This window comes from Brachionichthys hirsutus, chromosome 16 (assembly GCF_040956055.1).
Source record: "Brachionichthys hirsutus isolate HB-005 chromosome 16, CSIRO-AGI_Bhir_v1, whole genome shotgun sequence".
NCBI lineage: Eukaryota > Metazoa > Chordata > Actinopteri > Lophiiformes > Brachionichthyidae > Brachionichthys > Brachionichthys hirsutus.
Genome location: NC_090912.1, coordinates 10,392,229 through 10,405,579, shown reverse-complemented (window position 1 = coordinate 10,405,579; position 13,351 = coordinate 10,392,229). Strand labels below are relative to the sequence as shown.

At 46.9% G+C, this 13,351-nt stretch overlaps 2 protein-coding genes across 2 annotated transcripts; one reads left to right on the top strand and one right to left on the bottom strand.

The window, feature by feature from the left end:
- The first annotated feature begins 1,752 nt into the window (after positions 1 to 1,752).
- LOC137906062 (tryptase-2-like) lies at positions 1,753 to 4,850 on the top strand. The gene is made up of 5 exons (XM_068750354.1): positions 1,753 to 1,804; positions 1,877 to 2,051; positions 2,786 to 3,063; positions 3,313 to 3,452; positions 4,662 to 4,850. The coding sequence occupies exons 1-5, from the start codon at positions 1,753 to 1,755 to the stop codon at positions 4,848 to 4,850; spliced, it is 834 nt and encodes a 277-aa protein (XP_068606455.1).
- A 225-nt stretch (positions 4,851 to 5,075) lies between these two features.
- dus1l (dihydrouridine synthase 1-like (S. cerevisiae)) lies at positions 5,076 to 13,351 on the bottom strand. The gene is made up of 13 exons (XM_068750065.1): positions 12,865 to 13,351; positions 12,639 to 12,747; positions 12,460 to 12,510; positions 11,305 to 11,417; positions 11,053 to 11,135; positions 9,757 to 9,860; positions 9,516 to 9,663; positions 8,798 to 8,894; positions 7,758 to 7,846; positions 7,059 to 7,228; positions 6,934 to 6,971; positions 6,756 to 6,831; positions 5,076 to 6,212 (listed from the first exon to the last, which is right to left on the bottom strand). Exons 1-13 carry the CDS (start codon positions 13,159 to 13,161, stop codon positions 6,031 to 6,033), a joined length of 1,557 nt encoding a protein of 518 aa, XP_068606166.1. The 5' UTR covers positions 13,162 to 13,351; the 3' UTR covers positions 5,076 to 6,030.

Below are 13,351 nucleotides of genomic sequence, written 5' to 3'. Positions count from 1 at the left end.
ATAACAATAATAATAACACTAACAATAATAACAATAACAATAACAATAACAATATAACAATAATAACAAACAACATTAATAATAATAACAATAATAATAACAATAATAACAATAACAATAATAACAATAATAATAACACTAACAATAATAACAATAATAATAACAATAACAATATAACAATAATAACAAACAACATTAATAATACTAACAATAATAATAACAATAATAACAATAACAATAATAACAATAATGATAATAATAACAATAATAACAATAACAACAATAACAATAATTACAATAACAACAATAACAACAATAACGACAATAACAACAATAACAATAATAACAATAATAACAATAACAATATAATAATAATAACACAAATAATAATAATAATAATAATAACAATAATAATAACAATAATAACAATAGCAACAATAACAACAACAACAATAATAACAATATAGTAATAATAATAACAATAATAATACAATAACAATAATAACAATAACAATAACAATAACAATAATAACATTAATAATAATAACGAATAATAACAATATAATAATAATAACAATAATAACACGAATCAATTAAGCATTACAATAACGGACACTGCATGATAGTAATAAGATTCACAATTATCGGTCGACATGAGGTCTGATGACAATTTTAGTAAAATGACACTTTGATAAGGATAAAATATGAAAGGTATTTAACATCATTCATCAGTATTTACATACATCATATGAAAAAATGACCAAAACATTCAAATGTACCAACATTTCTGGAATTACATGAACTAGAGAGATTTAGTCACCATAAATCTTGTACATGTACTTCTTCCCAAAGTTCCATTTAAATGGAACAGAAATGGGATCAAAAATGTCAAACGTATCCAGAGGAAGTTCAGTTTTCATAATATTAAACCATTTCATACGTCCAATCACTCGTTCCACGTGTATCCTGTGGTGGTGTAACTAACCTGGTAATGGTGGTTAACTAACCTGGTAATGGTGGTTAACTAGTCAGGTAATGGTGGTGTAACCAGTCTGGTAACGTTACTACATTATACCTAATAAAACGCAGTACTAAATTACACATAATAAAACACGTTACTACATTATACATAATAAAACGCAGTACTAAATTACACATAATAAAACACATTATTACATTATACATAATAAAACGCAGTACTAAATTACACATAATAAAACACATTACTACATTATACATAATAAAACGCAGTACTAAATTACACATAATAAAACACGTTACTACATTACACATAATAGAACACCTACGGCTGAGGACTCAGATTTGCAGGTGACATTCTGGTTTGGCCCATAAAGATTTAAAGAGTATTTCTGAGGATGTTTATGTTTATAAATCTATGGGGGGGGGGGGGGCTCTGTGTTTCAGATGCTTGTAATGTTCAGCTTGAGGTGCTGGTTCACGGGACCGTTATTATGTATTTGCTTGATATAAATTATGTATTTCACAGACTTGAAAGGTTCTGGTGAACATGAACCTGCTCCTTTTTGAGTACAAGTGTTTATTTTTCTGCATGTTTGGAAATGTATTGCTCAAATAAATAAAGTAAAGGGAAGAGAAGAAACGCTGCAGTGAAAGTACTTTACTAGTGTGAGTCACAGCGCTGATGGAAATCTGCATGGGCTTGACAGGAAGAGGAAAACTGACAGGGTGTATAAAAAGCAGGCAGCGCCGCTGCCCCGCTCCATCCCAGCCATGGCTGTCTGCAGGTCCGTCACGGTTCTGGTGCTGATCCACAACATCGGGGGTGAGCAGTGAGCTTCAAGCAAAATACACCCGGATTCCACAGGGTACGTTTGATTCATGATTGCTGTTGCAGGTTTGCTTGCTGCTGAGGTGAAGAGCGCCATAGTGGGGGGGCAGAATGCTCCGATAGGCGGCTGGCCCTGGATGGTCCACCTGAACATCACATCTTATGATCATGAGAAGTGGCGCTGTGGAGGCGCCATCCTCAGCGACGAGTGGGTGCTGACTGCTGCGAACTGCTGGGACACGTGAGTGTATGAAGACCCCCCCCCCCCCTGGTCAGGACAGCTGGTCTTCTGAGCCTTTAATACAGGGGTGTCAAACTCATTTTCTCCAAGGGCCACATTAGCATTATGTTTGCCCTCCAAAGGCCAAATGTAAACCGTAACACTGTAAAAAATGTAACGAAATGTAATGTAATTTAATGTAAAATAAATGTAACTACTCCTTAACATGCTGTTAAATAACTATTAATTTTTTTATTTAACTCTTTAGTCACCACAGTAATTACAATAAAATATTCAGTTTTGATATCACTTTTTTAAAAGGTTGTAACTTAAAAATTGTTAGAGATAAAGCCAAACTGTAAATGAGAAAAATCACAAGTATGAACCAAAGTTTGTGATGGGAATAAATTAACACATCTAATAATGTGGAAAAGTTCCATTCAAATGCAATCATCACGCAGGAACAAAGATAATCGATACAAAATCAAAGCAAAAGCAAAAAGCCACCACCTTGTCTTGTCATGGACATGCAGAAACCAAAAAAACCAACCGAAGTGGGCAAGATAAAGAACATTCCCCGAGTCAATGCCACGGAAAAGACGTCACTTTCAGGATCAGCACTGGACAGCTCCATATGTAGCAGACTACCTATGGAGCTGTCCAGTGCTGAAGTTCACCTTCAGGATCAGTTTCTGGATTAGACTACTAAGAACAATAACAGAGGCAAACTGACGTGTGTGTGTTCCTGTTTCCAGGCGACGTAAGGCGAAGGTGGCCAGATCGATGGCTTGGGTGGGAACCAGCGACCTCCAGAAGGCCTCTGTGCGCTACATGGGTATACTCTATGTCGTCTCTCACCCACACTACAAGGCCCAGGGCGGCGGCTACGTCAACGACATCGCCCTTGTGCGGTTGAAGAAGAAGCTCAGGTTCTCAGAGCGAGTCGGCCCGGTGGGTCTGCCCAGCGGCAGCGACGCCTTTGGGTCATCGTCTGAGTGTTGGATCACCGGCTGGGGGGACATCGGGACCGGTGGTGAGTTCTGGCCCGGCCCGATCAGTGGAACCCTGTCGATTACCGAGACTGTAGACTTTCTTCTGTTACTTGTCAGATTGATCTTTGTCAGAGTAGAGATTCAAACCTCTTCTTTAACCAGCCGCTTTTAAACGGACTTGGGTTTTACATTTGCAATCCAAGACGTCAACAGGAAGACACTGGCGTATTGTATTTTATGAAATACGTTTCAATCATAAACTGATCCCTCCCACCCCCACATTCATCCAGTCCCACTGCCAGATCCAGAGCCCCTCCAGCAGCTGAGGATTCCCATCATCCCTCGGAGCGAGTGTCGGGAGGCGTACCCCGATCTGACCGCCGACGTGTTGTGTGCAGGAGACATGGCTGGAGGGAAGGACGCCTGCAAAGTGAGCTTCAGCTATTGATGGCAGCTTAGAGAGCATCCATCTTTGAAATAAACCTACGGCTCAAACCGACCCGCAGGAAGAGTTCTGGTTAAACCGTCTAAAGTATCACAGCTTATTCCTAATTCCAGTGTTCTCCTCTTCTAGTGTAGCTGCTCCTTTGTTGTGGTTGTTCACAAGTCAATTCTAAAACAAAGACGTCGTTCGCGTCTTCCTGAGTTTGACCCATTTCAGCTGCACGCCGGACGCTCGCAGGTTTCTGGCCAGGCTTTCTCTAACAAATCAAAAAGACTTCCTCCGAGGAAAACAGATTCAAACATGAATTTAATATGACATCATAATAATCAGCACGGTGGCGCAGTGATAGCGCTGTTGCCTCATAGCAAGAAGGTCACAGGTTCAAGTCAGATTTGAGGCCTTTCTGCGAGGAGTTCATGTTCTCCCTGAGTTCTCCGGGTTCTCCCCGTGTCTGCGTGGGTTCTCTCCGGGTTCTCCTCGTGTCTGCGTGGGTTCTCTCCGGGTTCTCCCCATGTCTGTGTGGGTTCTCTCCGTGTCTGCGTGGGTTCTCCGGGTTCTCCCCGTGTCTGCATCGGTTCTCTCCAGGTTCTCAGTGTCTGCGTGGGTTCTCTCCAGGTTCTCCCCGTGTCTGCATCGGTTCTCTCCGGGTTCTCCCCGTGTCTGCATCGGTTCTCCCCATGTCTGTGTGGGTTCTCTCCGTGTCTGCGTGGGTTCTCCGGGTTCTCCCCGTGTCTGCATCGGTTCTCTCCAGGTTCTCAGTGTCTGCGTGGGTTCTCTCCAGGTTCTCCCCGTGTCTGCATCGGTTCTCTCCGGGTTCTCCCCGTGTCTGCATCGGTTCTCCCCGTGTCTGCGTGGGTTCTCTCCGTGTCCTCGTGGGTTCTCCCAGTGTCTGCGTGGGTTCTCTCCATGTCCTCCTCGTGTCTGCGCGGGTTCTCTCCGGGTTCTCCCAGTGTCTGCGTGGGTTCTCTCCGGGTTCTCCTAGTGTCTACGTGGGTTCTCCTCGTGTTCTCCCCGTGTCTGCATCGGTTCTCCGGCTTCCGCCACCAGAAACATGCAGCTTAGGCGAACTAAAAGTGTCCGTAGGCGTGTGTGTGTCTTCCTGCGATGAACTGGCGCCTCGTCCAGGGTGCGCCCCGCCTCTCACCCGTTGACTGCTGGGATAGAACTGAAACAACTGCTCCTATTGGTCCACAGGGGGACTACGGCGGCCCGCTGGTGTGCCGTGCAGCCCGCGGCTTCGTGCAGGCGGGCATCATGAGTTACGGGAGCGAACGCGGCTGCGGCCTCCCGGGCCAGCCCGGGGTCTACACCCAGGTCTCCAGCTACCTGCGCTTCATCAACGACTACGTCCACCAGGGGGAGGAAGCCTCTGCCGAGGTCTAGGCGTTGGGAGACGTGGACACTGTCCAGCGGGACGGCCTGCTCCTCTTCAGCTCATCCAACCGATTTCTGTTCAATAAAGCTTCAAAGCATCACTTTGTTCTCAATGTTTTCATTCGACCCATTTGTTGTCCGTTAGCAGGAATCCCCAAAGACGATTGGTTAAATGTTTTATAGAAGGTCGGGGACGGTCCAAAGAACACTCGACCAGATGGGATTCATTCCGGTCATTTATTTCCTCACATCCTTCGTGGGGGAGGATGAGAAGTATAAAAATAAATGACAAACACCCGTAATGAAAATGAAGGGCTGAAGTAAACACCAAATGTAACCTGATGCTGACGTCATTCATCGTTCAAGAACGGCGCAAATATAAAGTATTCTTGTTCAGAACAGTTTTTAGAGCGACAAAGTAATAATTAAATGAATATAAGAATACAAGAGTTTAAATCTAACTCCACTTCGAATGTTCTACATTTGCTTGGATATTTCCTGGGAGTAATTAACAACCTGCAGGCTCCTGTAGAACACGGCTCCTAGCAGGAAGACGTGGAACCTCCAGGCTCCTGTAGAACACGGCTCCTAGCAGGAAGACGCGGAACCTCCAGGCTCCTGTAGAACACGGCTCCTAGCAGGAAGACGTGGAACCTCCAGGCTCCTGTAGAACACGGCTCCTAGCAGGAAGACGTGGAACCTCCAGGCTCCTGTAGAACACGGCTCCTAGCAGGAAGACGTGGAACCTCCAGGCTCCTGTAGGAACACGGCTCCTAGCAGGAAGACGCGGAACCTCCAGGCTCCTGCATGAAGAAGCTCAGCCTGAAGGCTGAAGCTCTGAAGAGTTGACCTTGGCGCTGACCTTCAGTGGATCTTTCTACTTTGGTGTCTCTGCAGCAACTTTGGATCAAACACTTAACTTCCTAAATTTTTGTCATCAAATTACAAGTTGCACAGATGAAAGGAACTTCCATTTCTAGAAAGAAATCAAATAAAATCAAAAACGTTTCTTTCTGGTTTTGGGGTTTTGGGCAGGAGGTCCATCGTTCAGAACGCAGGATGTCCCGCCTGATGACCGGCGACCCCGACGTGGAAGCGCTGACCTTACATGAACAGGAACCAGAAGCTGGTCTTCCTCCGTGCGCTCATCAGCACGGAGGAAGACCAGCGGATGGCCGAGGACCCGAGGTCAGGGTTCAGCGGTAGATGCAGTCCTGCTCAGAGCGGCAGCCGGGCCGGAGGCTGAGGACCGCCGCTCCTCCTCCTCGTTCTGCTCCTTCTCCTCCTTCTCCTCCTCCTGCTCCTCCTGCTCCTTCACCTCCAGCTGAGCTTTCTGCTTCTCTGCTTTGGTCTTGAACCTCAGTCCATGGCCTGTCAACAAAAATGATTTTCCTGATTCCACTGATGGCTTCCCCCCTTTAATTATTCCTTTTTATCGCCTGCTCATTATTTCTTAACTTGTGACTGATGTCTTCTGCTGCCGTAATGAAATACTTCCCCAGGTCTGGGATAAATAAAGTATTTCTATTCTATGATTGGTTTAAATCTACACGAAACAACGTGAAATGAAATGTCTTCCTGTATGACTGAAGCCACATTAACGGTTGGTTTCCATGCCGTTTAAAAAGCCGCAGACACAGTGGCCATCATCCGAAAGAGACCCTACGTTCTGAGACCCCCCCCTTCTGGGAAGTCAGTCACCATGAGCCCCTGGTTAAAAGGAACGCTGCCTATTAGCAAAGCTCTGGACGGAACCAGGCAAAGATGACCTGAAGGGGGGGCTAACGCACTGCAAAAGAGCGCGTGTGGTGAGTTCTTCTGGTAAGACGGTGAAAAGGTCAAAAGATCACATCCCGATATTCTGGACACGCGCTTACAGGACAATCGTCTCTGTGTATGCATTCGTGTACTGACTTGGACAGTCCGCCACCTCTTTGAAGGCCTTCTTCTTACAGCAGCCTCGACACAGGTTGAAGACACATTTGTTTCCCTGCAGAGAAAAGAGAGGCTGAAACTCTCAAGCTCACTTTGTCATTAGCACTTTATTTCACTGACGGGCGTCGACCCATCGTCAGTGGGTCTCGGGGCTCACCTTCGGGTTCCCACACTCCTCACATTTGATGTACTTGGCTGCAGGAGCACAAACGACAGACGGGTCAGCCGCATTTCTACCTGAACGTTTCAAACAGGAAGCAGCCGCTGAAGCTGACGACTCACGTTTCTGCTCCGGACAGAAGTTCTTGTTGGGGTTTCGGGATCTCTTCTTCTGTTTGTTTTTGGACAGCGTGTCAGCCGTTCCATCGGAGTCCTCCAGCGCCCTCTTCTGACACGTTGTCTTCTTCACCCCTGAACCCTGGCTGTTACCGTTGGTGACGGGCTCCTTCGGCCTGTCAGGCGTGAGGTCAGTAACATTAGTGTGTTAGTACTCGTGTATTTTTGCCAATCGCTGCCCTCTTCTAAAGTCGTTTTCACACCAAGGCCGTTTGGTCCGCTTTAAACGGACCAGAGTTCGTTTTCCTCGGATGGTCCGCTTCGTTTGGGCAGGTGTGAAAGCTCATCCAAACTCTGGTGCGGACCAAACGAGCAAATTCTGGTCCGCCTGAAAGCGTGGCGTCTCGGTTCGCTTGCAAGGGAACCCTGGTCCGGTTCGTATGCGGTGTGAAAGCTCACCGGACCAGATGTACGTAGCAACGCTATACGCAGTGCGTCCAGGGGAGAGGGAGGGACTTCCCCTCCTACTTTGTCCAATCAACAAGCGGCCCTTTCAGCCACGTGATGCAGGAGGTTCTTTATAAACCACAGTGTGAAAGCAGAACCGCAACAGCAGCTCCCCAATCGATCAGAGTCCGCCTGGAAACGTGTGAAAACGACCGAAGGCAGCTAAAGTAGTTTGAAGGTGCTCTAGACCTGACTCACGCTGGCCTGACGTACGGCTGGCAGATCCAGTGAGGGAACGGCAGGACGCTGCTTTCCTCTTCCACTTCCCTCCCTTCAGATATTTCCACCTGTTTCCGACACAGAAGAATCCGTAAGGGGAGCAAACGAAGGCCGGCGTCATTCCTTTGTGCCATCTTCATGGTTAATGTCCAAGGCAGGGGTGTCACACTCATTTTCTCCGAGGGCCACATTAGCATTATGTTTGCCCTCCAAAGGCCAAATGTAAACCGTAACACAGTAAACATGTAACTAAATGTAATGTCATTTAATGTAAAATAAATGTAACTACTCCTTAACATGCTGTTAAACTATTTATTTTTTTATTTAACTCTTTAGCCGCCACAGAATTACAATAAAATATTCAGTTTTGATATCACGTTTTTAAAAGGTTGTAACTTAAAATTGTTAGAGATAAAGCCATACTGTAAATGAGAAAAATCACAAGTATGAACCAAAGTTTGTGATGGGAATAAATTAACACATCTAATAATGTGGAAAAGTTCCATTCAAATGCAATCATCACGCAGGAACAAAGATAATCGATACAAAATCAAAGCAAAACCAAAAAGCCACCACCTTGTCTTGTCATGGACATGCAGAAACCAAAAAAACAACCGAAGTGGGCAAGATAAAGAACATTCCCCGAGTCAATGCCACGGAAAAGACGTCACTTTCAGGATCAGCACTGGACAGCTCCATATGTAGCCGACTACCTATGGAGCTGTCCAGTGCTGATCCTGAGCTCCATATTTAGCTAAACAAGAGTTTCTGGGTCGGAGAACGGATTAAATCCTTGAGCCGAGGTTCACCTGTACAAAGACAGTAAGCACACCTTCCTCACAGAGATGCTCCGTCAATGGGGATTATCAGAACACCTTATTGATCCCAGAGGGATATCCTATAGTCTATATTAGTCTGCTTCTTTGTGTCTCATCTCCTCCCCGTAGTGCTGCTGAGCATTTCAAATGTTAAATTCAGAGAAGCGCCTTCCCAGTCAGCCATCTTTAAAACGCTGTTACCTGGCAACGCAACCGCAGCTGTTTGCTGACATCAGCTAAAGCGTTGACGGTCTTCACTTTGGCCAAGTCTTCCCTCAGGTCCTGGTGAATTTGTAGCCTACACACACACAGACACACACACACAGACAATAATCTGATCAGACACTATGAAATATCTACAGATTAAAACTGATCAGAAACAAAGTAACTAACAGAGTGAACACTCCTTTCATTTTAGCATCTATACAGTGAAAGTTTGGGCTCCCCAGGTAAAAATGTGAAGCCAAGAAAGCTGAAACAATCTCCAAAAGGCATCAAATTACAGACGAGACAAGCCCATAACATGTAAAAAAAAAAAAAAAGGGTCTTCAGTTCCATCGTTTACATTTTAAAAATAACAGAAAAGGAAAAAGTCGATATAGTTACATGACCGACAACCCTGAAAGCAACATCTGGAAGTCCAAGAAACGCATCAGAACATCTGGCAGGGATGTGAGAAGAGCAAGTCAGAACCCGCGTGTCAGTCGTGTAACTATCGACTTTTGCACGGACCTTTTTCCTTTTTGTTACTTTGAAAATGTCAACGATGGAAATGAAGCCCCCCCCCCCCTTTTTAATTAATGTAATTCGATGCCTTTGGAGATCGTTTCAGCTTCATTATTCACATTTCTACAAACTTTGGATCGCCCCTGTGCTGCACGGCCGGTCAGCCGGATGAACAGGCCAGACGGGGACGTACGTGTGGTGCCACAGTTTGAAGAGGTGGGCTCGTATGTAGGACAGGCTGCAGGGGGGGTGCTGCTTGACCAGCTCAAGGTATTCCTCTGCCATCTCCCACACTGGGGGGCTGCAGCCCTCAAACAGCGCTGGGTTGTGGAGGTTCCCCTCTGAAACGTAGCGCCGCATTTATCCTCCATTATCGCGAGCAAAAACGTCCTGAACGCGCGGCAGCCATTTTAGAGGGGGGGGGGGTGTCCCACCTGCACTCATCACTCCCTGGACGCCCGTCTCTTGGATGCAGCGCTCCACGTCACTCAGATGCTGGATGTTGCCATTGGCGAACACTGGAATACTTACAGCCGCCCTGCAGTGCAAACAGGAAACAGGAAACAGAGTGCAACCGTTAAACTAGAAAGACAATCAGAGACTGCAGACCCTCGCCTCCAATAGACTATTGGATCTTGTGAGACAGTAAACAGGGCTTCCGGATCAGAGGGGCCAAACCTGCTCTAGCTTGCTGCTCCGGAACAGGAACAGATACAACTAAAACTGTAACATACATGAAACTAGAATGAACTATGAGTGTTCACACCAAATTTGAAGTCTCTAGCTCCAAAATTGAGGTCAGGGTGGACTCCCGAAAAATGCAGATTTTAGCATGAAAATTAGCTCTCAGATCCGGATTGTGATCCGGATCCGGCCGAAATTAGTCGTGGTCATAGACCTTTAAGGAGTACTTGTGTGTGATTTTTTTCAGATCCATGCCGCCATGCGTTTTGAAGAAATTAAGAAAAATGTCAAAAAAGTGCTCGCAATGTTAAAGAATCATTAAAAGAATTCTAGAATCTGGATCCAGATCCGGATCAACTCCATTTTCGGGGAGGACCGAGCCACGGACAGAACCTTGCTTGTGTAAAAATGTCAAGTCGATTGGGTTATTACCCTCGCCGAAGCGGAGGCGAGGGTATTGCAATTGGGTCTGTCTGTTTGCTTGTCTGTCCGAGCGCATAACTCAAAAACTAGTAACCCAATCAACTTGAAATTTTTACACAAGCAAGGTTCTGTCCGTGGCTCGGTCCTCCCCGAGAATGGCGTTGATCCGGATCTGGATCCAGATTCTAGAATTATTTTTACATCTGGAATTGTGCCTCTGCTGTAAAGTGCCACTTTAAGAGGGAGGGACACAAATGGCATGATGGGAAAAAGAGTCCAGAAGGAGTCTTGTAGTACGTTCCGGAGCAGCAAGCTAGAGCAGGTTTGGCTCCTCTGATCCGGAAGCCCCGTTTACTGTGTCACAAGATCCAATAGTCTATTGGAGGCGAGGGTCTGCAATCTCTGATTGTCGTTTTCCAGTTAGTTTTTGAGTTATGCGCGCGGACAGACAAACAGACAGACAAACAAACGGACCCAATTGCATTACCCTCGCCTGCCCTTCGGCGAGGGTAATAAAGGCCAGATACAAATGAAGCATAAACGTCTCTAGATGATTGGCTTAGACCCGTGGGAAAGTGGGACAGACAGTTCTGAAACAGCACGCAGACTGACGGTGGGCTTACCGCACCGCCTTGATGTGCTCCCAGCTAGCGATGCCCGTCACGGCTCCTTTCTGGTCTTTGGTTCTGCCGTGCACCGTCAGTAACTGGAGAGCGGTGACCCGGTTAGGACATTTGGGGCGTTTGTAATGCAGCTGGTCCTCACTGAACTGTTAGCAGCTCGGCTAACAGATTCACTGCCGCTAAACATTTAAATCCTTTAAGGGCGTTTGACCAATCCGAGTTCAAGCAGAGGAGACTTCTTAAAAATCACACCTGACATCCGGCGCGCTCCAACATCTGGGCGTAGCGGACCGTCTTCTCCACCTCCTCAAACACTCGGATCTTACACGTGATGGGCACCGAGAGCTTTGCGTCGGCTAACCTGACTGTAAAAAAAAAAAAAAAAAAAAGGGGGGTAAAATATAAAAGGCTGAGGGCGGCCATTTAAAATCTGGGTCTGATTTTTACACGTTGGATCATGCCGAGTTGACCTTCTGGAAAAGGAAGGAACTGTAACGGCTCATTTTAAGAGATCTCAGAGGGATTTGGACAGAATCTCCTCAAAAGCCATTTAAAAAATGTGATTCTAATGATTATATCGTCATTATAATGTCATCACACACTCTGAGCAACAATATCGGTCAACCAGAGGCAGATATAAAAATCAGAACTGCAGTTGCCCCAGAGGATTCAGGTGGACTCACTGCAGCTGCGTTTCACACACCAAAAAAAGACAATCCGAATAATCGTGCAACCCGAACAAAGGACAGTAGAGGCGGACGGCTCAGAGACAGTGGTGAGGACAGCCATGATGGACGGCTTAGAGACAGTGTCTCTGAGGAAAAGACAGTAGGCGGGGCTAAAAGTGGAGGAGATGAAGATGCTGAGGTTCTCCTTGGGAGTGACCAGGTTGGACAGGATTAGAAATGAGACAATAAGAGGGACAGTGAAGGTTAGACGTTTTGGAGACAAGGTCAGAGAGACCAGACTTTGATGGTTTGGACATGTCCAGAGGAGAGACGGGGACTAGATCGGTAGAAGGATGCTGAGGATGGAACTGCCAGGGAACAGGACTAGAGGACGACCCAGGAGAAGAGACATGGACGTAGTGAGGGAGGACATGAGAGTGGCTGGTGTTGGGGAGGACGATGCAAAAGACAGGGTGAAGTGGAGACGGCTGGGTTGCTGTGGCGACCCCTCAGGGGACAAGAAGAAAGTCCAGCAGCTTTATCTGTAACCGGGTGCTGCTGCAGTCTGTCCCAGCAGTCTACTGGCGAGAGGCGGGGCTACACCCTGGACAAGCCGCCAGTTCATCACAGGGCCACACAAAGACAATCATTCAAGCACACACTCACCCTGTTGGGGGGGAGGAAGCCGCAGAGAACCCATATATGGTCATACAGAATAGTACAACGTGTTCAGACTTACTCATTTTCTCCAACAGCTCCCACTCATCCTGGAGGTAAACGCCGTAGTGTCCTTCAGAACAAGCAAGACCAGATTCACTTCAGCTTCACTCGGGGTCCGGGTCTCAATAAGACCCGGAAGTCAGAATAAGACCAGGAAGTCTCAATAAGACCCGGAAGTCAGAGCGTCCGGACGCTCACCTCTCTTCGCTATCATTTGCGGACAGCCCAGGTTGAGGTCGATCGCGTCGCAGTAGTCCTGGGCCAGCTGGGCTGCCTGGATGAACACGTCTGGGTCATTGGCACAGAACTGGAAGAGAACGGAGCAGAGTTCAGAGTTCAGGGTCTCCCTGAGAGGAGCAGAGTTCAGGGTGTCCCTGTGAGGATCAGACATGTCCCCCCCCCGCCCCCCCGTAGAGCTTCTCACCTGCGCGATCAGAGGTCTGTCCTCCTCACACACCTCGCTGTAGAGGTTCTCTCTCCTGTAGTTCGCGTCCCGGACGAACACCTGGGCGTGCAGCATCGGGGTGTAGCAGAGCTGAGCGCCGTGGCGCCGGCTCAGCAGCCTCCAGGCCAGCTCGCTCTGATCGACCATCGGAGCCACCACGAAGCGGGCCCCCTTCAGGGTCCGCCTCCAGAACTCAAAGCCCTGCAGCTTGGCCATCGCCGCCGACGGCACAACGTTCCGTTCTTTATCAAGACCTGACGGAAAAGTCTTCCTCATCGTCTAACAGAAAGTCTTCCTCATCGTCGAACAGAAAGTCTTCCTCATCGTCTAACAGAAAGTCTTCCTCATCGTCTAACAGAAAGTCTTCCTCATCGTCTAACAGAAAGTCTTCCTCATCGTCGAACAGAAAGTCTTCCTCATCGTCTAACAGAAAGTCTTCCTCATCGTCTAACACGTTTTTGTCACG